Source organism: Lagenorhynchus albirostris, chromosome 11, assembly GCF_949774975.1.
Source record: "Lagenorhynchus albirostris chromosome 11, mLagAlb1.1, whole genome shotgun sequence".
Lineage (NCBI taxonomy): Eukaryota > Metazoa > Chordata > Mammalia > Artiodactyla > Delphinidae > Lagenorhynchus > Lagenorhynchus albirostris.
Genome location: NC_083105.1, coordinates 58,503,221 through 58,527,408, shown reverse-complemented (window position 1 = coordinate 58,527,408; position 24,188 = coordinate 58,503,221). Strand labels below are relative to the sequence as shown.

The 24,188-nt window shown below is 46.5% G+C and overlaps 2 protein-coding genes and 2 non-coding genes across 9 annotated transcripts in view; all 4 read right to left on the bottom strand.

Moving 5' to 3' along the window:
• Positions 1-13,647, bottom strand: part of BAZ2A (bromodomain adjacent to zinc finger domain 2A) — a 34,205-nt gene extending 20,558 nt beyond the window's left edge. For 2 of the 6 annotated variants that reach the window (XM_060165828.1, XM_060165832.1), the window contains exons 1-2: positions 12,238-12,294; positions 8,662-8,747 (exon numbers count right to left, since the gene is read on the bottom strand). The gene's annotated coding sequence lies outside the window, so the exon portion shown is untranslated. Of the gene's footprint in view, positions 1-8,044; positions 8,140-8,661; positions 8,748-12,237; positions 12,296-13,521 lie in introns of those variants that run through there. The other 4 variants (XM_060165829.1, XM_060165831.1, XM_060165833.1 and 1 more) reach the window with 4 other exon arrangements.
• Positions 13,648-15,376: 1,729 nt separating this feature from the next.
• Positions 15,377-20,956, bottom strand: ATP5F1B (ATP synthase F1 subunit beta). The gene is made up of 10 exons (XM_060165827.1): positions 20,797-20,956; positions 20,151-20,333; positions 19,734-19,908; positions 19,071-19,192; positions 18,639-18,823; positions 17,965-18,123; positions 17,754-17,876; positions 16,846-17,058; positions 16,223-16,424; positions 15,377-15,644 (listed from the first exon to the last, which is right to left on the bottom strand). Exons 1-10 carry the CDS (start codon positions 20,921-20,923, stop codon positions 15,547-15,549), a joined length of 1,587 nt encoding a protein of 528 aa, XP_060021810.1. The 5' UTR covers positions 20,924-20,956; the 3' UTR covers positions 15,377-15,546.
• LOC132530101 (small nucleolar RNA SNORD59) lies at positions 18,915-18,985 on the bottom strand. The gene has a single exon (XR_009543659.1). It is a non-coding gene; the product is annotated as a small nucleolar RNA SNORD59 (small nucleolar RNA).
• LOC132530100 (small nucleolar RNA SNORD59) lies at positions 20,006-20,080 on the bottom strand. The gene has a single exon (XR_009543658.1). It is a non-coding gene; the product is annotated as a small nucleolar RNA SNORD59 (small nucleolar RNA).
• Positions 20,957-24,188: the final 3,232 nt, after the last annotated feature.

The following is a 24,188-nucleotide window of genomic DNA, read 5'->3' as shown; positions in this document are numbered from 1 at the left end:
TTGCAAGAATCATATTCTTGAACATGCTAGATAATGCAAATTAGCCACCATTAGGTGAATCTAACATAATTCTGAGCATGAAATATAAACCCTGTACAGTATATAGCATGATAGCTGTAAGATTTTCCATGCTTGGGACTTCCTTGGTGGCAGTGGTTAAGAATCCACCTGCCAGTGCAAGGGACACAGGTTTGATACCTGGTCCGGGAAGATCCCACCATGCCGTGGAGCAACTAAGCCCATGCGCTCTAGAGCCCGTGCTCCACAACAAGAGAAGCCACCGCAATGAGAAGTCCGCGCACTGGCAACAAAGAGTACACCCCTCCCTGCCCCGCTCACAACTACAGAAAGCCACCATGTGCAGCAACAAAGACCCAACGTAGTCAAAAATAAATAAATTTAAAAAATAAAAAAAAAAAGATTTTCCATGCCTAATACCATAATTGTCTCTACCTTTATCAATTTTAACTGGAATTTAAAAAATAAAAGCAGGGGCTTCCCAGGTGGCCCAGTGGTTAAGAATCTGTCTGCCAGTGCAGGGAACACAGGTTCGAGCCCTGGTCCAGGAAGGTCCCACATGCTGCGGTAGTGCACCACAACTACTGAGCCTGCGTGCCACAGCTACTGAAGCCCGCGCAGCTACAGCCCGTGCTCCACAACAAGAGAAGCCATTGCAATGAGAAGGACGTGTGCCGCAAGGAACAGTAGCTCCTGCTCGCCGCAACCAGAGAAAGCCCGAGCTCAGCAAAGAAGACCCAACGCAGCCAAAAATAAATAAAGTAAATAAATTAAAATAAATAAATAAATAATAAAAGCAATTTGCATTTTGTCAATTTAAGAGGGGAAAAGTTTTTAGGATAAACTCATTTCCCATACAGGATTTCCCATCTTCACTCTAAAATAAGCAGCAGACCCAGACTTGCTATGCATCAGTGAAGAAACTTGGTCTCTACAGAAGACCTCAGGGGCCCCCAGGATTTCCTTATAGTTAAAGACCATCCTCAGCACTAAGGGATCTGAAAAATAAGCATCATGAGATTAGTGACCCTTCCGAAATGAAAGACACCAAGGAGGAAAGTTCATTCCCTATACTCTAGGTTAGGTTCCTTCCAAAGCTTACATCACAGGGAGGACTTCCCTGGAGGTCCAGTGGTTAAGATTTCGCCTTCCAATGCATGAGGTGCGGGTTCAATCCCTGTTGTGGGAGCTAAGATCCCACTTGCCTCTCAGCCAAAAAACCAAAACATAAAACAGGAGCAGTATAGCAACAAACTCAATAAAGACTTTAAAAATGGTCCACATCAAAAAAAAAAAATCTTTAAAAAACAAAACAAAACAAAGCTTACATCACAGGGAATTCCCTGGCAGGCCAGTGGTTAGGACTTGGTGCTTTCACTGCCAGGGCCCAGGTTCGATCCCTGGTGGGGAAACTACATGCCACCAAAAAAAAAAAAAAAGAGGACATTCAGGGATTCATTTCGCAAGTCTAGAAATGCTATGCCTGGAGAGCCAATCTCATCTGATCCCCACATCTCCTCTCCCCCAGTTTTATGCACAGCCACACCTCTGCTGTGCGCTGGACTATATTCTCCCACTCAATGATAGGCCACAGTTCGTTTTTCCTTTTTCTGTTTGAATCCATGAGGAAACTAGTGACCTTCTCATCTCTGCTACTCTGGGACAGCATAGCATTTCCTGTCTCATAAATTACATACTAATAAGCATAAATGGATGGCTTACAGAAATCAGATAAGTAAAAGGAATGGGAAGTTATCTAGTATCTGAGGTCTGTTTCCCCAGGAGCCTCTACTGAGGGGTCATCAGGACCACAATCACTTCATTTATAAGAAGCTTCCTAGAAACATAAAATACTCTGTGCTGTGCAGTGAGATCAGCGCAACAACAGTGAGCTCTAGGTGCAAATCCCAGCTCTATTACCACTAGCTGTGTGACCCTGAACAAGTTACTTAATGTTGCTGAGCCTCTGCTTCATCATTAGTAAAAATTTTAGTACTCACCTCCAGGGCTTGTGAGGATTAAACGAGAAAATCTATATAAAGGACCTGGCACAGCATCTGTCACCCAGTAAGCACTCAATAAATTTTAGCTATTATTATTAGACAAAAAAGAGTAAAAACTATTTTTTGTTTTTAGTTTTTAAAAAGATAATCATATCCAAAGAGTCAAAATATAATTTAAAACCATTACGATTTTTACTAGTATGGGAGATACTACCAAACCAGGGATGATCCTCCCAGCCAGACTTCCTTGTATGCAACTAGACTCTTGATTTCAAGAGAAGTTTTGCATGTGGGATCTTAGTTCCCCAATCAGGGATCGAACCCAAGCCCCCTGCATTAGCAGCGAGGAGTCTTAACCATTGGATGGCTAGGGAAGTCCCTACACTCTTGATTTCAGATGTCACTTAAATATGGGATCACATTATAGGAACGCAAAGAAAATGTGGGCAGCTCCTCTCAGCAATAAAACCAGGGTCATTTTATTTTAACCTTCCTACCCAAGATGCTTTTCACAATAAAGCCTGAAGGTAAATTATGTCCTCCCATCTAGAGCTAATAAGAAGAACAGTAAAGCAAAGGAGAGTGTCTCCCTTTGAACTAATGGGATTTTGGCCAAATGAAAAGAGAAATCAGTCAGTGCCCAACCCCCAGAATAGTAGACAGCTCTCCTGACCAGGAAGTACAATCAGGCCAGCAGCAGCCCAGTCCCAGTAGTATGTAAATGGATCTCTTAAGGACCTCTAAGCTTCATTTATAAGAGTTAAGGGACATTGCCCCTTAAGCTTGAGGTAGTAAAGCTCTTGCCACAAGGCCAAATAGGCTGCTCTTTCTCTCAGTTGCTACTGAAGAGTTACTACTCTGTGGACCTGTGACATGGTTTTGACAGAAAAGGGCTGACAATGCAGTGTTGAAATAAATGTTACAAATTTCAACACTGTTGCAGGTGCCCTGACCAACCCTAACACTCAGACCTCTGAGGCTACCCCCAGAAAGACAAGACACATTAACACCATCTAGCTGGACACTTGAGTCCCTGCAGCTCCTTGGTTCATTCTTCCCATATAGAATACTAAAATTCCACAAATAGAGAGGTTTCTAATTTTGTGGGGTGGGCAGAGATTTCAAATGTCTATCTTTACTAAACAGTGAATTTAAATCTTGCAGTATAGTAAGTAAATCATACTACATTTTAGATTTGTAATTGTGAATGTTATGAAGGATACTTCTGAACTCTACACATCTCTGGAATCATCCACCATACTCTAATACAGTGGTTTCCAACCAGGGTGATTTTGCCCCCAGGGGACATTTAGTCATTTAGAAAGGTATAGGCTACTGGCATTTAGGAAATCAAAGCTGGGGATGCTCCTAATGATCTTGTAATACACAAGACATCCCACTACAACAAAGGATTATTTGGTTCTTGCTCAATCAAGAGCAAGGTTGAAAAACCCTGCTCTACCACAAAAGCTGCCTCATTTCCCATTTCTACCCTATACCCTGGGGAAGATCCCAAAGTTTTTACTACTCCCAATTCCTGATGCTGCAAACAAGCATGCCTTCACTTTCAAATCTAAAAACTCCTTCCTGGCGAAGCTGTCTTCCTCCACCAAAAGAGTTCCAAGTGCCAAGCCACAAAATCAACATGCCTTCTTCCCCAGTAAGGACAGCCCATTCAGACAGCTCTCGTAACAATCTTCCCTTGGAACCCAGACTCAGACTACAGCCATACTGACTGAGGCTCATTCTCTCAAAATGTCCTTTCCTTAACCCCCTTTTCCTAGTCAGGACAGTAGGCAGAAGGAAGATGAGGAAAGAAGGAAGATTATTATCCTAAGGGAGGCTACTCAAAGACAACCGCCACGTCCAGGCTGCACAGAAAAACACAAAGATGATTGTTCTCTGTCCTTATTTCTTCTATACTACGTAGGTTCTACAGCATCAACCAGAAATTAAGTTCTACCATTATATCTCCAGCACTTAATTTAGTGCTAAGTACATTAAAAAAAATGAAAGGAAATACTTGTTGAACTCATAGATTGAGCAAATGAATGAGTAAATCTGTCTTTTCTGTCACTACCAACTTACTCATCCAATAAAGTTTGTGATTTTTGCTCCCACCATTCTCAAGAGAACCAAAAAATTCAGCTTCATTCTTCACAGAGATAATTTCTAGAGGGAAGAAAGGCCCCAAATCTTGACATATTTTAGACATATGTCTCATGCAGAAAATAAGGCCTGGAAACAGGGAAGCGTGATTTAACTGAACACTGAAGGCATATAGCAGGTTTTAAAGTATTTGGCGACTGAATAAAGGAGCCATATACTAACAATCTAGGCTAGGTTTTCTGCCACAGCTCTGGTCACTTCACTGTCAGAGGACTGGAAATGCCTTTAAATTGCAGGACACTAAAAACCACACTCCAGAGGTGGAAACAAGGTTATTTCCCTTTCAAGCTCTGACTGTTTCTCAGAATTTCAGCTCTAACAGTTAATGACTTCACCCCTTCCTTCAAAAATCTATCCCCCTTCCCCCTAAAAAAAAAACTGAGCTGAGAAGGCAGGTTATACAGTGCCCAAGCCCAAGAGACCAAAAGTAGCAGTACCACTTGTCTCTTAAGAACCCTCACGGTTTTTGTTTTTTTCTGGCCGCACCTCGCAGCTTGTGGGATTTTAGTTCCCCGATCAGGGATCGAACCCAGGCCCTTGGCATTGAGAACGTGGAGTCCTAACCACAGGACCACCTGGGAACTCCCAAGAACCCTCATGCTTTAGTTTTTGATGAATATTTGCTAAACTGTTTGGTAATATTTTCATTATGTAAAATGCCCCTTTGATTATTCTCTTTAACTAGGAGAAGGACAGAACACCACGTAACAATAACACAATGCTACTTCTACTGCCAGTGACCCAATCCAAGAACAATCTCCAGAACTCTTCAAAGAAGACAGGTTTTTTGTTTTGCACAATTTTATAAATCTCAAAATTATGAAGACCAAAAAGTGGTGAAAAATGGTCCCTCTGACCCATGTGCAGCAATGCTGAGAAAGTATTAATCTTAGGCTATGAGGTATATGAGGACATCCATATCCTAAGAAATAAATCAGGAAGATTATCTGCCCCAGGAAATCCTCAAGAGTTTTATACTTCACTCTATGTCCTAGGAAATAAAAACTTTGGCATTACTGCCTCACTGTACACATCTCACACAAGGTCAAACATCATACCGGTTATTGGACTAACTTCCACACTATTTTAACTGTATTTTATTCTTTTAGTAAAAGAATATAGCAGACCTCTTCAGAGGTGATAAGAAAGGTCAACATCAGCAAGACACAGTAACCCTAACAAGCTTTGCTTCTCTCTTGGCAACACCTGATTCCAGAACCACAAGACTGCAAGATGAGCCTCTCAGGGCATTCTAGATTTCTGACTGGCTCTGAGGTCGGCCCACATAGTTCTCCCTACACCTCAAATTTTTTCCTTTACGGAGAGGCTTAAAAAAAAAAAAAAGTCAATATTAAGAAATCCACTTCTCTGAGAGAAAAATGCATCCACTTTACAAAAAGGCCATGAAAGGTTTACTGCATTCAGCTTTCTGATCAGTCGTGTATCAAATGAAGCCATAGCTATCTACTTTCTCAAAATCAACTTTTATTTCTCTTAAAGAGTCCAAAGAAATAAGAGTAGTCTTTCTCCTTCCTTCATTCTTTTAACTTCCACCAGGGAAAATCAATTTACTATTCTGTCAGGCCCCAATCTAGGTAAACAAAGGTTGAAGAATGGGGAACTTAAAATCACTGTCAAGAAAGCAACTCAAAGGAACCAATCAGTCAAGCAGAAGGGCAAGAAAAAGGACAGTGACACTGAACTCATTTTTACTGTTTCCAGACTATCAACCCCAACAGCCCCAGTAAAAGGAGCAATGATGCTATCTTACCAGTGCCACATAATCATATATGTCTATCTGGTCCTATCCTGGACCTTTAATCTAAGAATCTACAATTCAGGTGGAAAATAGAAAAGATTATTTAAATGTTAGACTTAAGCAGTTTTCAGGATAGTCCAAATGATCTCACCTCTCAAAACAGAAAATCCTGTGGCCAGCTCACCTCAAACCAAACCCAAGGTCTAACCAAGTGCCTGGGGGCACAGTACACACAGTCCATCACTATATGCTATAGTAGAAATCTCCTGGAGTTATCAGGTGGGAAAAAGAGAAAATCTGGACACATGACTTTGCACAGAACAAGGGAAAAGCTTAGCCCTCTCCACGAATGGTAATAAGAGAGATGTCCTTTATGGACTGAAGCATAAGTCATATGATAACTAATTCTCCTAATTACTTGGTACTGCAGAAGGTAAACCCCCCCCATGTCAACTAACAGGCTTCCCACAGGGACTTATCTTTAGGCTAGAATCACCAGTGAGGAACAAGCCCACCACACTCACTCTGCAAATCAGTCCCTACCCCCCCCCCACAAACCCCACTCAGTTTAATCTTCCCCATTCTCCCCTCTTCTTCCACCTCTCGGAATCAACTTCATCACGTCACAAGCTCACTTACTCAAGTGCTCTGCAATACAGAAACTGTCATACTTAAGAATATATTTAATATTCGTATGTATATAAGAATATATATTAAGCAGGATCCCAAAAAGCCACTCTCTTGACACAAAAGATCCCAAGTCTTCCTGACAGCTCTCTACACCGAGGGAATTTGCATCACTTGTGTAGCCCTGCTGGTGGATGAGTGAGTTTGATTTTTCTATGACCTCTAGCTCAGGGGAAAAAAATCCAGACAGGGAGACAGAGATGCTTTGGAGGGGGGATTGGGATCAGGGAGTCAACTGCAGTGACTACTTCCAGTTGACAAATTAAGTTTACAAAAAAAAAAAAAAAGTCGAACGAAGGACTCTCAGACCACATGGTTGGCAGGATCCAAGCTTGCCCGAAGGCCTCAGAAAATGAAACCAAATCTGATTAAAATGGACATTTCAAAACAACGAGAGACGAGAGACGCAGCAGCAAACGCACAGCTGCCATTTCCCGGCCACTTCCTGCGGGAGGTTTGGGGGAGGGGCTGTTTGTGTACAGATGGAGGTGGAAGCTATCCCCCCCGCATCGCCCCCCGAAGGATGCAAATCTCCCACTCCAATAAATCCTACAAAGGATGACTGCTGTTGGCATTGCATTCCCCTGAAAATTGGGAACACCAGGAAAGAAAGGGATGATGCGGGATCATCTTTTCTGCCACGGAAATGGGGATCCCCTTAGTGAGGGATCCCCCTTGGAAAGGGCTCCCTCTTCATTCTTCCCTCCGGCCCCTAAGGCCGGCTCAAATCCGTACGCCTCAGCACCGACCCTATCAACCCCCATCCCTGGAGTGGCGGATTCTCCCGGGACTCGGGGGCCCCAGGCCAAGCACAGCTCCACTCCAGCAAGGCCCTCTCCTGTTCGCCAAGCTCAAGAGAACGTGCACCCCACACCCCCACCCCGCCGAGCGGACACCCCGAGACCCCTGGAAACCCCTCTGACCTCCACTCACCGTTGCCAAAACGCCCCAATCCCCACAAACGGAGTGTTCAACCCGTCCAGGGAACCCCCTCACCTACCCTTCGCACTCGGGCAATCCCCACCCCATCTGAAGAGGTGGAGCCCCTCCCGGGGATTCCACCCCGAGTCCCCCACAGGAGTCATCTCCACCAGCCAGGCGGCTTCTCCGCCTCCTCCTCGCAGCCGCCGCCGTCGCCGGGAACCTCCACAGCTCCTCCCGCTGCCGCCCCCGCCGCCCCATCCCGATCTTCTGCAGACTGACCAGCCCCCTTCTCCTCCCACCCCCCAGTGCAGGAAGACCCCCGCCCGGGGCTGGGTTCTAACTGGAAATAAACTCGAGTTGGCGTCTCCTCCCCCCACCCCCCGGCAAGGCTCTAGGCGGCTCCAGAGCTTCGGTTCCCTGAGGGAAGCCTCGGATGAAAGCGGGGCTCCCTCCCGTCAGGCCCCCAGCCACAGACCCAACAGACCTGAGGCGGCGGCGTCCAGCCAGGCTCGGGGCTTGTCTCTCCCCGGGGGACGGGCGGTTCACATGGCCTCGCTCCGGGCGCCAGGAGGGGAGGGGAACGCGGGGGAGGGGGTCTGGGGTCCGGGAGGGGGGAGGGGGACGCGGCTCAACCGCGGGGCCCGAGCGGAGCCAACATGGCCGGCGGGGAGGAGTGAGCCGGAGCCGGAGGGGGCGGGGAAGCTGCGGCCGAGAGAGAGCCGCCCTCCGCGGCCTCCGCCGCCGGGTCCTAGCGCCGGCCATCCCGGCTCCCCGACCCGGATCTGGGTCCTAGCGCCGCAGTGTCTCCCTAGCCTACCGGGAAGCTCCCTCTGCACTGTGTCTCATTGTGGGCGGTAGTCCTGCATCACACTGAGCAAACTGAAAGGCGTGTCCTGATCCCAAGGTTAACCTAAAAGACTAAACCAAATTTCTAGGACCGAGGCATGTGCCACTCCCCTAAGATCATTTCGGGGGCAGTTATTTCCCAGGCTGGGTAGTGGAAAAGTGGAAGTGTAGAAGCAGAAAGGTAAGTCAGGAAAATTCAGTCCTGGTAAAGGGGTGGAAAAAGGCAAGCTCCTGCTGCTTCTGCTGCCCACTCACCTCTGTCCCGTGGGTGGCAGCCTGGTCCTGCCTGGATCACCACTTTCCCGGCGACATCCACAGGGCTCTGGGGGTCGGGAAGATTCCTGTGGGTAGGAAAAGGAAGCTTGGCTCAGAGACCAGACAGGGAAGGCCTGAGTCTAGCCTAAACCTGGTCAGAGGGACAGGGGAGAAGCAGGAAAACTGACTAGCAAATGAGGTGCCCCAAATGTCCACCTATTCTATAGTTCCAGTATACTTTTTCTGATAGGGCTATATAACTAAGTGAAACCTTCTGAGAAGAGGAAAGAAAAATCTAGCAGAGGACTAGAGTTTAGCTATCACCTAAAACGTCTATTGCAGGGACCCAGAATGAAGAACAGTGTCATACATGATGTTAGAATTTAGAGAATTTCTAGTTCAACATTCTCTTGTTTGGTAGATGAAGCAATTATGGCCTGAAGAGGTTAACCGACTTGTTCAAGGTCAAACTGTGGATAAAATGTGACTAGAAACCAGGTTTCTTTTCCTTGCAACTCAACAGACTTTGCAGGCTTCAAGATAATTCCCATTCAATTCATTGCAATGCAGTTGTACAAACAGTTGCCTAACTGTGCAAAACTCAAGCTGAATATTCTGGAAGAGGAACAGACAGAGTGGGGATGATGAAACTCTGGCAGGTTGGGGGGTCAACAAATACTTTTTCCTTTGGGAGTCTGGGGAGGAAGGAGACCTGAAAACTGGGTGGGGCCAGAGTAAGGCAGGATCAAATACATTAGTGTAGATTGGATTTCCTTACTCCACAGGGGAGTGAGTTCTTCCTAAATTTGGGGGACAGACTTCACTCCCCACTGCAAATGGCTCAGAGAAGCTTAGAAGGAAGTGAGCTTCAGCAAAGCCTCAAAGTGTGTGGGCCAGAGAGAGAGGGGCTAAGAGGGTTGGGAGGGTTTCTGTCCCTTTCCTGAAAAAAGTAGATTGTCAGTGGGAAGGAGTAGACAGAAATCAAAATCCTTTTCTCCACCATGACTCAGTAACAGATTTATAGGGTCACCTAGTATAAAAAATAAGGACCCCCAACAGCCTAGTGACCTCAAGCCCCTGGGTAAATAGAGGCCACACTCAGGGTAGAGGGGGGTCCTTCTTTCTGGAGAAAGCAGGGATCCAGCAAATTTCTGCTAAGGAATGCTTCCCCCATTCCCAAAATAAAGACAGGTGAAGAAGAGAGCTCAGGGCATGGAACTGGCTTCCTAAAGGGCCGAGGAAGAGAGCTAGGTATCTCTTTTTTATTTTCCTTTTCCTCTTTCCTTTTCCAGGGCAGATGAGGGAGAATCTTCCTACCTCCCGCCCCCAATCATAGGGCTGGCCAGTCGGAGGCGGGCGGCAGGGGAGGAGCCTGGGCCAGTCAGACGGGTGTAGCCACGCCCCTTCCCCCACCACCACACACCCACACACACCCACCCGCTGGCTCCACTCGGCTCCGGAAGAGCCGGTTACTCCTGTGCCCCACTGACTGCTCCCACCCCTTCCGAGCCCCAGGCCTAGTCTCCAGGGCAACCCCTAGGACTATCCCGGCCAGGAGCGATTGGGAAGAGGGGTGTTGGATAGGAGAGGGCCACCTGGGATTAGAAAAGAAAGTGGGGCAGGATCCATTCTTTCCCATCTGGTGCGGAAAGACTACAATCACCTTCCTCCTTGAATGAGATCCCTCCTCATCCCATCTAATCAGAGGTCTTCCTTGCTCTTTGAGGAAGGATGAGGGTGGGGTGTCAATATGCCAACAGCTGGGTGTTTACTTCTTGCCAGAAGCCACCCCAAGCAGCAGCTGTGCTTCTCCCCCCCATCCAGATGACAGAGGGCAGACTGACCCTTTCTGTCCCCAAACATTGCTCAACCCCATCAGATGTGGCCAATCACCCACCCACCCCACCTCCCTTTAGGAAGCTACTAGAAAGAGGAAGGGGCAAATAGTCTTTTTTTCAGCAACTTGTGAGAAGGGTACCTAGGGAATACTCTGAACCTTTCACAAGCCAGGCCAGTGGGCGGGTAATAAAGAGAATGGGGAGGGAGAAATTAGCACCTGCTCCCCCTTTCTCACCCTCCCTGTGTTCCTGCTGCACCACCCTGACTGGGGTCAGCTGCCACAGTGCGTGGCTCCACGCAGAAGCCAGATGGCTGGGGCTGGGAGGGGGAAGAGACAGAAAGGGAGAGAGAGGGGATTCGTTTGCATCCCTCTACCTCTCCCTCTCCCTGTCCAGGTACTACTGGAATTCAACCCCAAACACCACTGCTGACCACCCTCTCCTCCCGCCAGCTCCCTCCCAGCCTGTGAAACATGACTCAGAAGAGTCTGAAGCAAATCCAGACACCCTGTCCCCTCGTTCTGGAGTGTGTTGTGTTGGGGTTAGCAGGGAATGAGAGCGCAAGAAGGGAAGGGGCAGGGCTAGGGTCGCAGCTGGAGTTGCAGGGAGGGGGAATTCCCCAGTGGAGGTGGGGTAATTATTAAAGACCTCCCTTGTGCTCACTGGCTGAAGGGTTCACAGTGTTAATAGGGTCTAGTAGGGAGATGGCCCTCAACCTTGTAACCATTCCAACTTGTCCCCCTTCCCTGTCCAGGTTAATGGAAAACAGTCTCCTCCCCCTCTGTATTTTGGGGAGGCCAGATTCTTCTATAACACATCAAAAGGACCACAACTCATCCCTCTTCTCTCCAAATTGGTATGTGTCCCCTCAGATTCAGCACAGTCTTTTTTTAAACTCCCCAACGAGCTTCTCCATGCTGGTCTCAGAAGAGGATGGAGAAAGACCTAATTTCCTTAGGACTCCCTTTGCATCTGAATAGAGAAGGCTGGGCTTCCCAGGCTTTCCCCACCACCCCACTGCCCTTAGAGACTTAGTCCAAGAACCTCATCCACCGTCCCCCAACAGCCCCTTAAGCCCAGAATCACAAGATTCTGGATGCGCCCTCCCCCATTCCCTGACTCTGGGGCAGGAGCGTTCTTAGGCTGGACCGGCCCACCCCAAGTCCAAGAGGGTCGTTCCCACCTGGGCTAGTGCTGAGGTCGCACCCCCAAAGTCCGGGAGAGATGGAGTGGGGTGAGGGCTACAGAAAAGCTTTAGATGGGAGTTAGTTGAACTTGAAGGGCTAAACGGAGCAGGGCCTGAAAGTGACTCTAGTCTATGATAGCCCCCAACCCCCCTTACTACGGGTAAGGAGAGTAGTTGGGGTGGCGGTTGTTCCCCCTCCCACTGGAGGTTAGGATGGCGTGGGAAAGCGATGGTTCCAGAGCGGAGGAGGAGAAACCCGGACCGCGGGAGATTTTTCTGGCGAGGAAGGAGCGGGGGAGGGGGAGATCCTGGGTCCGGAATAGGAGGGGTACCCGGGAGAGGTTGGCCGAGAGGCGTGAGAAGCCTCCGGATTCCGGTCGCAGAGGACAGGGGAGAAATGGACGAGTAGATAGTGCGGGGGAGAGAGGAAGGGCAGCTCCCGCAGGGGGAGGGTCAGATCCCGAGTCCAGGGCAGCGGGGATCCCGGGGCAGGGGATCGCAGGGGCGGTCCGCCCGGGGGCTCTGGGACCAGACGTGGGTTCCGGGCCTCACCTGGAGCAGGGCCGGGCGGCGGCGGCGGCGGCGGCGCAGGTGGCCGAGCCGGGCGGCGGCGGCGCCTCCTCCCCCAGCCCTGGCCGGCGGCGGCGGTGGCGGGGGGGTGGCTGGGGTGGGGAGGTAGCACTTAAAGGGACAGGAGCTACTGGGGTAGGGACGAGCGCTCGGGTAGGGCTGTCGCGAAGAATCCGCTGAGGGAGGGGGAAACGGGTGGCGTCTCCTAGGGGCCCGAACCAGGAAGGATCCCAGATGGAGGAAGAGAACAGATCCCAGGAAAAAGAGACAGAAACTTCTGCGGTCAAGTGGGGGATGGTGATGGGTCCGAACTGGAGGACCTGGGAGAGCTCCACCAGCTCTCCGGAGGCACCGGCAAAGATCTCTTCACAAAGGAGGGCCAGGAAGGCAGTGAGAGTCGCAAGGACTCCGGAGGAATGGAGGTGTCGGAGAGGGAACTCAAGGCCGAGCGTGCTGGGGGGTAACACACAGCGGCCCTACTAAATGAACAGGTTCCCTGTGTTTCAGCTCCTCAGGGGCTCAAGCCCTACAGCCGTGGAGAGACGCAGCCTCCTTCCCCCAGCACGACCCAAGTTTAAAAACTTCTGCAATCAGGAAGCCAGGAGGGCAAAGACCTCCTAGGCCTTTCAACCTCAGTCCTGCCTCTCTCTGTCTTCTCAGTGACTGAAGCATGGGGATCGTCAGTAGCAGCCCTAGTGAGGCTGGTGTGGGGCCGTGAGAATCGGCTTTCTTCTAGTTCAGTTCTCCCCCAGCCGCCACCACCCTTGCGGCAACCTCTGGGGCAACAGGAAGCAGCTGCTCAGTGCAGCCCCCCACCTGGTGGTGGGTCAGGGTCAGGGAGGGAAGAGGGCAGGGACTTGAAAGGCTGGGGAGAAAACAGGGGGAGAAGCACCTTAAAAATCATCCAGTGCGACCAAAAGTGGGCTTTACTTTTGTGGGGGTAAAGCCAGCAGTGAGTGCTGTGAAATATTTCTTGAATCTCAGCAGCTTAAGTGGGAGGCGCAAGGGGCTGAGGCGGGGGTGGTGAGGTGGGGAAAGCCCCAACCTAAGGTACACTCTTAGGCTCTTCCCCAGAGCTGGAGCTGGCCAGTGCTCATGACCCCTTGGTCGGCAGCCTCACCAGCTGAGCCCCTGTGCCCCTATAGTCTGGTTTCCCCTCCTTCACCCCCCAAAAGAGCAAAGGTTAGGCCCCACCCCTGCTGAGTCAGCCAGGGAGGGAGGTAGGCATCCCTCAGGCCTTCCCGGGGGGCTGGTCCTCATACTTACCCATGTCGGGCTGGCAGGGCTCCAGGGCTGGGACCACCCAGCTCCTCACTGTCCTTGGTTCCCCCTTCACGTGCAGGCTGGTGTTAGATCCTCCCAAACTGTGAGGTGGGAACTAGCACGAATCAAAAAGCCAATGTATGCTTCCTGCGAACCACAGCCTGAACTGCTGTAGGGTGATGTCCCTGTGTGACAGACTAGGGTGGGGAGGGAGGAGGGAAGGGCGTGGCTTTCTCTGGGTGGAGAGGGAGGAGGCGGTGAGGACAGGGCAGAACCAGGAGAAATATGGAGGAAGGTTAGATCTGTGTTGACACCCCAGTGGCGTGGTACAAGAAGAGAGCGGTGAAGGGGGAAGGAAATAAATAGTTGCAGCTAGTGAGAGGGAGAAGGTTCTCGATGAATGCTAAGAGACATAAATGTATGGGGGGAAGGGTGGAGGTATGATAGAAACAACCTTTAGGTTCACAGTTCCTAGGTCTGCATCTGGATAACATGGGAAAACAGAGCAGAAAGGGCGGACCCATACCCTGGGGGCTTCTGCACCAGCTTCTTACCCACTCCAGAGTAAGGACCTAGAGGATGTGCCCCCAACCCCCATAACTCAGCATTTCCCCAAATCCAGGCTTTTCTAGGAGCAAACTACTGGACACAGGCAGCTCAGGGGCTCCACCTAACGTCCAAATCATGACACAGGAGAGACGTGCCAAGGACGTCAGAGGCAGATGGGGGGAAACTCAGAGGCCCCTACTCCACCCCTGGCACCTCTCCCAAGGCTCCTCCCCAGCCTTCAGCCCCCAAGGGCCTCTGAGTTGGGATCTGTTTGTCCTGCCCTGCTTCTACCCGACTTGAATGCCTCGGGGTGGAGCTTATAGATTCAGGCTCCTCCTTAGGACAAAAGCCCCAGCTGGTTTGTAAACAGTCATTAGCAAAGAACCACATCCCAGCAAATGGCCTTCATGGATTTCAAAATGGTGAGATCAGAGTTCTTGCAGAGCCTCCAGTCCTACCACCACCAGAGGGCAGTAGGAGATGGGTCTGGGCCCAGAAAAAAATGTTTAAGGGGCATCAAATCCAACCCTGCACTTGTTTGAAAAGGTGGGTGTACTTTTGAGTAATCCTTGCAATCCTGCATGTTTTGGTGGGCTAAGATGAAGGGAAAATTGTCTAATTCCATTATTTAGTTCAGAAACCCAAGCCCAACACCACTGAAAATTACTGTTCTCCTGTAAGATTCTTTCCCCAATTTTCTTAAGGGATTTTAGCAGACCTCAGAATAGGCCCCATGGTACTTTATATTCTGCATTGCCTCAAGGAATCACAAACATACTAGTCTTGCCCAAAATATAAGTTAGGAGGCAGTAGTTAGGAACACCTTCTGAAAAAAAGGAAGGTAGAAGATAGAAAAGAGGGCTGTTTTGACTCAATTTTAATCCTTCAGAACATGTTATCATTTCCAAAAAATTTCATTCACTGATTAACCCCTGCCTTCTCTTAGAATAGCAGTTATTTCTAAACCCAACCCATTTTTCCCAAAATGCTCTTCTAAAAAGTCCTTTGGCTTTTTAAAAAGCAGAAATGCACTATATACAAGAGGCAAAAAATCAACTTCCTTTGAACAATGACATAAAAGGGCAAAAGATGAGGCCCTACTATTAAGATCACATCATCCCCAGGAAACCCATTCACAAGACTCACAGCTGTTCATCAATCCAAGACAATGGCTTTTCTTTTTTGATGACCCCATTTCAAATATATACGGCCTACTTTGTGCTGTTTCTTGTGTGTGGTTATTCTAAAATTACTATTAAAAACGTCAGTGTTGGCTGTGTTGTCAAGACCAAGAAAAACAGACAGATGCTGAGAGATGTACTTTTTATTGGAAACCTTAAATACTCTTCAGACAGAACACTATGTCTTCAATCAAGGCTCTCAGGAATGTGGCCTACAGAGAAAACTGCAATTTCTGGATTAGGAGCAAGGAGACGGACAGCACGGAGGATGAGTGCTTAGTTTGCCAAAAAGACCCTCTCAGGAGTGCTCTTCAGCCAGCTTATCAGCTTTTGCCACAGCTTCTTCAATGGGTCCCACCATATAGAAGGCCTGTTCTGGGAGATGGTCATATTCACCTACATGGAAAAAAATCCAACTGGTGAGAAGTGAAGGATATTATCAACTTTCTGCAGTGGGTACATACCTCACCACTTGAGGCCACCAGTCAGAATGTGGTGAAATCGTGTCATCTTAGGTATCTTTTCTTAAACTTCCCTCACAAATCCAATTTACAAGACATGACGCTACAGTACAGCTTAAGAACAAATGGTCCATAGTCATATAACCTGGGTTCAAATTCTTGCTACTTTGGATGTATGATATTGGGACTGGTTATTTTAAACTTTCCATGCTTCAAGTTTCCTAATTTGTAAAACAGGATAATAATGCCTTCCTTATAAGGATGTTGTAATTCACTTAGAAGAGTAGCTAGCATGAAAGCACTCAGTAAGTCTAAGTCTTACTCTCAGACATTGAGTATTTCCAAAGAAAACTGATGGGAAATAACTTACTTTTATATAAAAATTATGTAATTAGGCACAATATATTTATATATTGCTTGATGGTTCCTGGAATGGGAACACAGCACAGCAAGCATTCAAGGGATTGCAGTTTCTTTGCCATTTTATGTTCAGCCTTATACTTGAAATCTCACCTGCCAAAATCTGCTGGAATCCTTTGATGGTCTCCTTCAGGGGTACCAGTTTCCCCATATGACCGGTAAAGACCTCAGCCACCTGGAATGGCTGAGACAAGAAACGCTGTATTTTCCGTGCACGGGACACAGTTAATTTGTCTTCCTCAGAAAGTTCATCCATACCCAGGATGGCAATGATGTCCTGGAGGGATTTGTAGTCCTATGAGAAAACAAGATTAAGAGAGGCCTAGTAAACATTTACATTCCTCTAATTTGGACAAAAACCTAAGGATTAACACAACTTTATATTCACACTGAGCTCTCTATACAGCATTTTAGCACTTTACTGCACTTCTTAACTGAAACAAATTAGTTACTTGGGGGTCATGAGAGCCCTCAGCTAAGATCAGTGTCTTGTTTCCCTTACTCCGAGTCTATTAGGTGGTGTTAGAAAATATTGGATTCCAAACGTGGAGTACCTGGAAACTCAAGAGACCTCATTAACACTCACTAGGAACTGCTGGTCTCATCTTTTCTTGCTCTAAAGCAAATCACAAATCACCAGGAGAGATACGGTCCTAATACAGTCCCCAAATTCCCTCTACGACTTTATGGCCACTGATCTCACCTGCAGTACTCACCTGTAGGATCTTTTGTACCCCACGGGCAACATCATAATGCTCATTGCCAACAATGTTGGGATCCATGATGCGAGAGGTGGAGTCCAGAGGATCCACAGCTGGATAGATGCCCAGCTCAGCAATAGCACGGGACAGCACAGTGGTAGCATCCAAATGGGCAAAGGTAGTGGCAGGGGCAGGGTCAGTCAAGTCATCAGCAGGCACGTAGATAGCCTAAAGTCAAGAACCCATGAAGAGCAGCAGGAAGCCAAGTAATTCTACTTAAGCCATCCCCTTTTCTGACCTCTCCTCATTATGTCACTCTTATCTTCTCAGCATTCAAGAGTCCACCTCAAAAAATGTGGACTCTTATCACCCCTAATAGTGGCTGAGTAAGCTTATAGATTATCTAGTCCCTCCAAGACGTGATGAAAGAATTTTCATTGTTATTCCTTTTGTTCTTCATCCTACTTTTTAACTCTATTGTAGTGATACCCACTTTAATAGTAAAAAACAAAAACCCTTGCACTATTATACTAATTCATCAGGAAAATGAACCATGAAAGTTAATAAAATTTAGACAAACTTCTAGATAATTTTTACTATATACCATCTACATACATTTGAAAATTTGTAGTAGTTAGTGTAGTCCATATTCAACGCTCAGTTTCCATGCAGCTTCAAACTCCCCTTCAGGATGGAAACCACTACTTTGTGATCTACATTTACATGTACACCTTCAATTAGTTTAGATGAGTGGTTTCTTAATCTTTTAGGGTCTTTAACATGCACACGCAGAATTTTACACATTATTTCAGGGAGCTCAGGTACCTACTTAAAAGCCTTTTGAGATATAAGTAACTAGATTTTGTACCTTTCTGTACATGCCTTTAAACAAATTAGACTTTCATCCATTTAACTGTTCTCACCTGTACAGAGGTGATAGATCCCTTTTTGGTGGTAGTGATTCTTTCCTGCATGGTACCCATGTCAGTGGCCAGGGTAGGCTGATAACCCACAGCAGAAGGGATTCTGCCCAATAAAGCAGACACCTTAAAAAAAAAAAAAATCTTTAGCCTTATCTGCATCATTCCATAGAAAGGTCAAATGAACCAGGTTCTCTCAAGCCTTCTCTCTTACCTCTGAGCCAGCCTGGGTGAAGCGAAAGATGTTATCAATAAACAGTAATACATCTTGACCTTCTTGGTCTCTGAAGTATTCAGCTACAGTCAGTCCAGTCAGAGCTACCCGGGCCCGAGCACCAGGCGGTTCATTCATTTGACCGTACACCAGCGCTACCTGCAGTAATCATACAAATTCAGAAATTGTGGCAGAGGAGTGGGAAAGCCATATACCCAAGGTCCCCAAATCAGAGAAACTACCAAAAAACCCTCCTTAGATGTCTATGTTTTTGTTCACAATTTTCCCTTTTAGAGATGTAGTTCAAAACAACATGAAAGGTAATTTCTTATAATTACTGAGGCAATATTCTTACAGTAGAAAGGAAATAAATTGTAAGTAAGTGAAAGGCACAAAATAGGGTAATCTGAGATATAAGAACCACCTTCAACTCCCCCCAAAGTTAGCTTTCAAATGATGGGTCTATGTACCAAAAACAAAGACTAGAAATATCAAAGAAGAAAACAAAATGTACATTAGTGTATTAGAAGCTGGGGGAAAAACACTGACAAATTTCATTTGTAGGTCCTGGGACAATAAAATGAAAATATAGAACATGGCTTCACCTAGCAATGCAGTCAACTGCAGCAGTTTCCTGGCACTACTTTGTGGACATCAATCAGCTCAGTGCTCACCTTGGAGGTGGCATCTTTTAAGTTGATAACACCAGACTCAATCATTTCATGGTATAAGTCATTGCCCTCACGAGTCCTCTCACCAACACCAGCAAACACAGAGTAACCACCATGGGCTTTGGCAACGTTGTTGATTAACTCCATGATCAGTACTGTCTTGCCAACTCCAGCACCACCAAAGAGCCCTAGGAGAGGTTGAGAAAAAAAGAATAAGAGTTTTGTTTCCAAATAAGCAAACTTCAAAAAAAAATTTTGTTTGTTTCTTTCCATCTTTTCCCTTCTCAGAAATGGCATCTGGCATCAGCAAACTCAGAAGAACGAAAGTCAGAAGCTACTCATCAGTGAGGGATAGATCTCAGTACCCACTTTTAACACGGTAGGATTTTTTCCCACACATTAGGTTTGTAAAATATCTACCCACCACTAACATACCAATTTTGCCACCCTTGGCATAGGGAGCCAGCAGATCCACAACCTTGATACCGGTAACCAGAATTTCCTGCTCAACACTCATCTCCATGAATTCAGGAGCCTCAGCATGAATAGCAGCAAATCTGTAAAGGTAGAAGATCAGTGTCTATTCTTATTAAACAGTTCCTCTCAATTCTCAAGCCTAACTCTTTACTCATAATCTCGTCTCTTAAGTAACATTCTAGACAAAACTGTCACCCACCATCAAGCCCAAATATTCTGCAATAAAGGGGATTTCATCACCTCAGGAAGCAATAATCCCATTCCCTGACAACCTTAACTGTCATAAGGTTTTCCTTTTACAGAGCCCTAACTTAACAGCACTTCTTCACATACCAACAAGAAATACAAAGGCCACTGGTATTAAAATGAACTGAAATCATCAACTTGGGCCCTAAGTAGCAATTTGATTTTTTCTCTCTTTTTTTCACCATCAGAACTTCTGCATCATTAATTTTCTTCAGAAGAAGCTGCATTGTGTGGTTTTAATAAATGAATATATTGGTACTTTAAGTATTCTCTGCAAGAAAATTCTGCTATAGTAGAGGCTGTCACCTTAATGTATAAAACTGCTAGGAAAAACAGTTCCTTTCTGTGTAGATGCAACAAGAGGGGGCTACTTACTGTTTGGTTTTTATGGGACCTCTCTCATCAATAGGTTCTCCAATGACGTTCATGATTCTACCCAAGGTCTCAGGGCCAACAGGAATTTTGATTGGTGCACCAGAATCCAGGACTTTCTGGCCTCTAACCAAGCCTTCTGTACCATCCATGGCAATGGTTCTTACTGTGCTCTCACCTGTCAGATAAGGCATTGCAGGGTTATACAGGACATACTGGCTTCATGATATTTAATGAAGTGTAACTGGCATTGAACACCTAAGTCAACCAAGACTCCTTCTCAGTACGTAAATGTGGCTTCAGCAAACTCAGAAGAACGAAAGTCATTTTGATAAAATCATCATAGAAGGAAAACAGCTTAGTTTTGGGGGATATTTCGGTCAAACAAGATCTTTACTATTCCTAACACATTCTACTTACCCAAATGCTGGGCCACCTCCAAAACCAGCCTGGTCTCCCTGCCTTGCACTTCCAGGGCATTTAGGATGGGTGGCAGTCCCTCATCAAATTGGACGTCCACCACTGCCCCAATGACCGCCACGATGCGCCCAGTGGCGGTGCCTGCCTTTGGCGACGGAGATGTTTGAGCGGCATAGTCTCTGGCTAACAGACAAAAAAGATATGGAAGAAGCTGGGGTTAGGACAGTTAAAGGTCATCGGAAACCCCGACATAACTCGCAAGTACTGGTGAATACAGCCCAGGCCCGACCTCCTTCCGCTTGCACGGAAGGCGGGTCCAGAGGGAGGGCCGCACTGGAAGCGGAGAAAGAGCCTGCACCATCTTCCCATCCTCCTGCACAAAACCCCATTATTCGAGGGCTCGGTGCCCCCATTCCACGGGAAGGTCAATGCACCTGCCCACACTTTTCCGTCACACAACGCACCCTTCCAAAATGAGACGGAATTAGATCGGTCCTGTTCTTGTTTTCCCGCCGTTAGAGGGCAGGGCGCTGGCCCTGGCGTCCTTCTAGCACCACAGATCCCTTAGGCCCAAGCGACTATCGGCCCCAGGCTCAAGGTCATGGGACGGCAGAAACGAACCCAGCCCCTAAAGCACGGCACTTACCAGGATGCAGCGCTGCCGGAGCGGCCCGCAGTAAGAGCTGGACTTGAGGTAGCGGCGCTGAAGGGCTGAGTCCCCGAAAGGCCCCAGAGGCCGTGGAAGCGGCCACACGACCCACGAGTCCCAACATGGCGGAGCCCGGGTGGCGACTGAGCCCTGCAGCCGTCTAGCCTCCAACTCCCCACAGTTGGGGGGCGAGGCCTACCCTGCAGTAGGCATGGCCACTGGATGATCTTGCTGCTCATCACTCTCAGCGCTGCTCCTATAGGCTAATAACCTCTCATCTTCTCAACCATTGGCCAAAATTGGTGCTAATCTGAATTGCTTTTTTTTTATTGGACAGTGTCTGGTTAGGTGCAACCCTCAGAGCCTCGAAACATAATTGGACAACAGGGATGTCAATTGGAGAGAGTACTTGGCGGAACTGCGTTTAGGAAAGGGACCGAGTTCCTGTGGGGAAGCCCTTTGGCTGTAACTGGCTGTCCTTGAGCTCTCTCCTTAGATAGGACCTTGAGCTAGGTGACAGTCTCAAGGGCGGGGTTAGGGAAGTGGTGGTGTCGTGAAGCACCACTGACTGACCTTGTCTGTTAGGATCCTTCTCTAGGGGCAAACGGTTTTTCTAATTAGCGAGATTGGAAGCTTTCAGATAACTCAGGTCAGGAATCCAGACAGAATTGAAGCTACAAAGAAACTCATATAACCAGTCGTTTAACAAATGTGTGCTAGGCATTGAGGAGGCAAAGATAAGTAAGACTTAGGACCTCTTTTAATGAAAGACAGATGAGTAAAAAATGCAATCAAGTGTGATGGGTCCTGGTTAGTATAGGGTAAAATGTATGGAGGAAGAAAGAGGGGATAAATTTGGGTCATCTAGAAATGTAGGAGGAATTGTCTCTAGGTGGAGGAGGCTGATAGATTGGTCGCAAAACATCAGTAGAATTCCTAGGGTAAAGTAGGAAGGAAGAATATTCCAAGCACACATTTGCATTAAACAGCATGTTCCTTTTGTGGAACTGTAGGTGAGGAAGGTCAGAGGTGAGGAAGGGAAAAAAGATAGTAAAGAGATGACTATAGAGAGAAGCCAGAACCAGTTCTCAGGGTCTTGGATGGGAGCGGAGGCTGGGCAGTGGTAGGTGTGTGGTCCTTGAGCATGAAAAATGGTAAAATAAACAGGACATCCTTTTCTGTAGTATTGACTTTATTCAAGGTATTTGGGGGCAGGGTGGGGGAGACCCTTAATCTATTAGAACAAACATGGCTAAATGGAGTAGTTCAGCATGAAGCTAGTTCCCCAGACTTTCTCTGGCCAGCACACATTAGTTCTCATTTTTATGCGTGATAGTGAAAGTTTCCTATTTGACAGCAAGAACTATCAGAGAATTTAAAGGAGAAAGCAGGAATAGAAGAGAATGTTAAATTTCAAGTGTCTTTGGTAATCTTGCCTAGTAAGAGGGAAAGAACCCAACAAAACAACAACATGTATGGGGCAGGTAGAAAAAAATAAACTATGTAAGGAAGCAGCAGAGGAATAAGGAAAAGACCAAAGAACATAGTATAAGAATCAAAAATAGAGAATGTTAAAGAGAAAGTGGTCAATAGTATAAATCACATAACCATTCTATAAAATAAGGGCTGTAAAGAACTGGGTTTGGCAACTAGGAATTCATTCCACGGTAATGTGGGGTCAAAGGTACTTTCAATGGATGCAGGATATACATTTTTGTTTTGCAATTTGTGCTCTTCCCATTATGCTGGGCAGCATCCCAGTTAATAGGGACCTATATATTTCACTTGCCTCCCTCGACTATTAGAGTTGAAGTTTCTATAGATAGGATAAGATACTTAAAAGAGTATTGCTACTGGAGCCATATTGTGTTTTTTTTAATTTTAAAAAATATTTATTTCGCTGTGCTGGGCCTTAGTTGCAGCACGCGGGAGCTTTTTGGTTACAGAATGAGGGATTTACAGCATGTGAACTCTTAGTTGTGGCACGTGGGATCTAGTTCCCTGACCAGGGATCAAACCCAGGCCCCCTGCATTGGTATCACAGAGCCTTAGCCACTGGACCACCAGGGAAGTCCCAGACTGGGTTTAAAATCTTGTTTTTGCCACTTACTAAACTCACTAAGTTTAAAATCTCTGTATATCACTTTCCTCATTATGAGATAATCTCATAAGGGCGTCTCAAAAATTAAGTAGATTACAATGTGAAAAGAAGCATTTAGAACAATGTCTGGCATCTGGCACATAGTTAGCACTGTGTTTGTGTTGGCTAGTATTTTTACTTACTATTGACATAGTGTTAAGATCCTTTGGTTTTGTATCACCAATTTTGGTCGTGGCCAAAATTTTATTAACCGTTAAACATTTAAACTGACAATCGAAGTTTCAAAGTAAAGATTTCGACCTAAATTTCCAGGTTAACTGAGGCTCATCACTTTTTGAAATGTATTTACACATTTGTCTTTTTAGCAGATTATCAGGAAATTTAACTGTTCTTTGGGCAGCTGGGTTATAATTAAATCTTTGTACCAAAATGCAACGCTAAATGCTTTCAATGTTACCGAGGCATATTTCTCCACTATGCTCAACTTTGTAAATTGATTTTTCTAACTTCTTTGCTGTCAGTTTGGCCCCAGCAACCTCAAGTCCTCTTCTGAAATCAGATAACCTGCTAAATTTATAAGTAATACTGTCTAAAATAAAAGTAAATAAACTTGATTAGCTTGGTTTGAGATAGGCCTTAACAACAGTACTTCTGAATAATGTCATCTATTTTAGAGTTCTGACATGTTTTGGTCCTACTTTGTATTTCTTGATTCCCAGATAGTATTTCATGTAAAATACAAGTTACTTTCCATGGGACAACAGAGACCACAAAGACCTAATCTGGTTTCTTACCTGAAGTTAATTCCAAATGACTGACCCCACAATTCATGGCTGAAAACCTTATGAATTTTATCTTAAGGTGAAGATGGCATTTTCCAACTTTCTTTTGGCTGCGCCACATGGCTTGCGGGATCGTAGTTCCCCGACCAGGGATTGAACCCTCGGCAGTGAAAGCACAGAGTCCTAACCACTGGACCGCCAGGGAATTCCCTACCAATTTTACTGCCATCCATAATGGTCATGTTCCACATTCTTTCACTACTCTGCGAAATAGTAAAATGTCTTTGTCTCTACCGTATTTCTTGACAATCATCTTGAGTGATTTCAAATTCCAGGAAAATAATCCAATCAATACCCTAGCTTCAGAGTTCTTTAATCTCTTCAATTCCAACTAGCTTAGCACTGACATTTCATGTAAGTATCCTACTCAAGTTCTACCTCAAAATTTCAATATTCTCTTGTCAAACCACTTTTTTTTTAACACAATACATGAACAAATTCTAAGT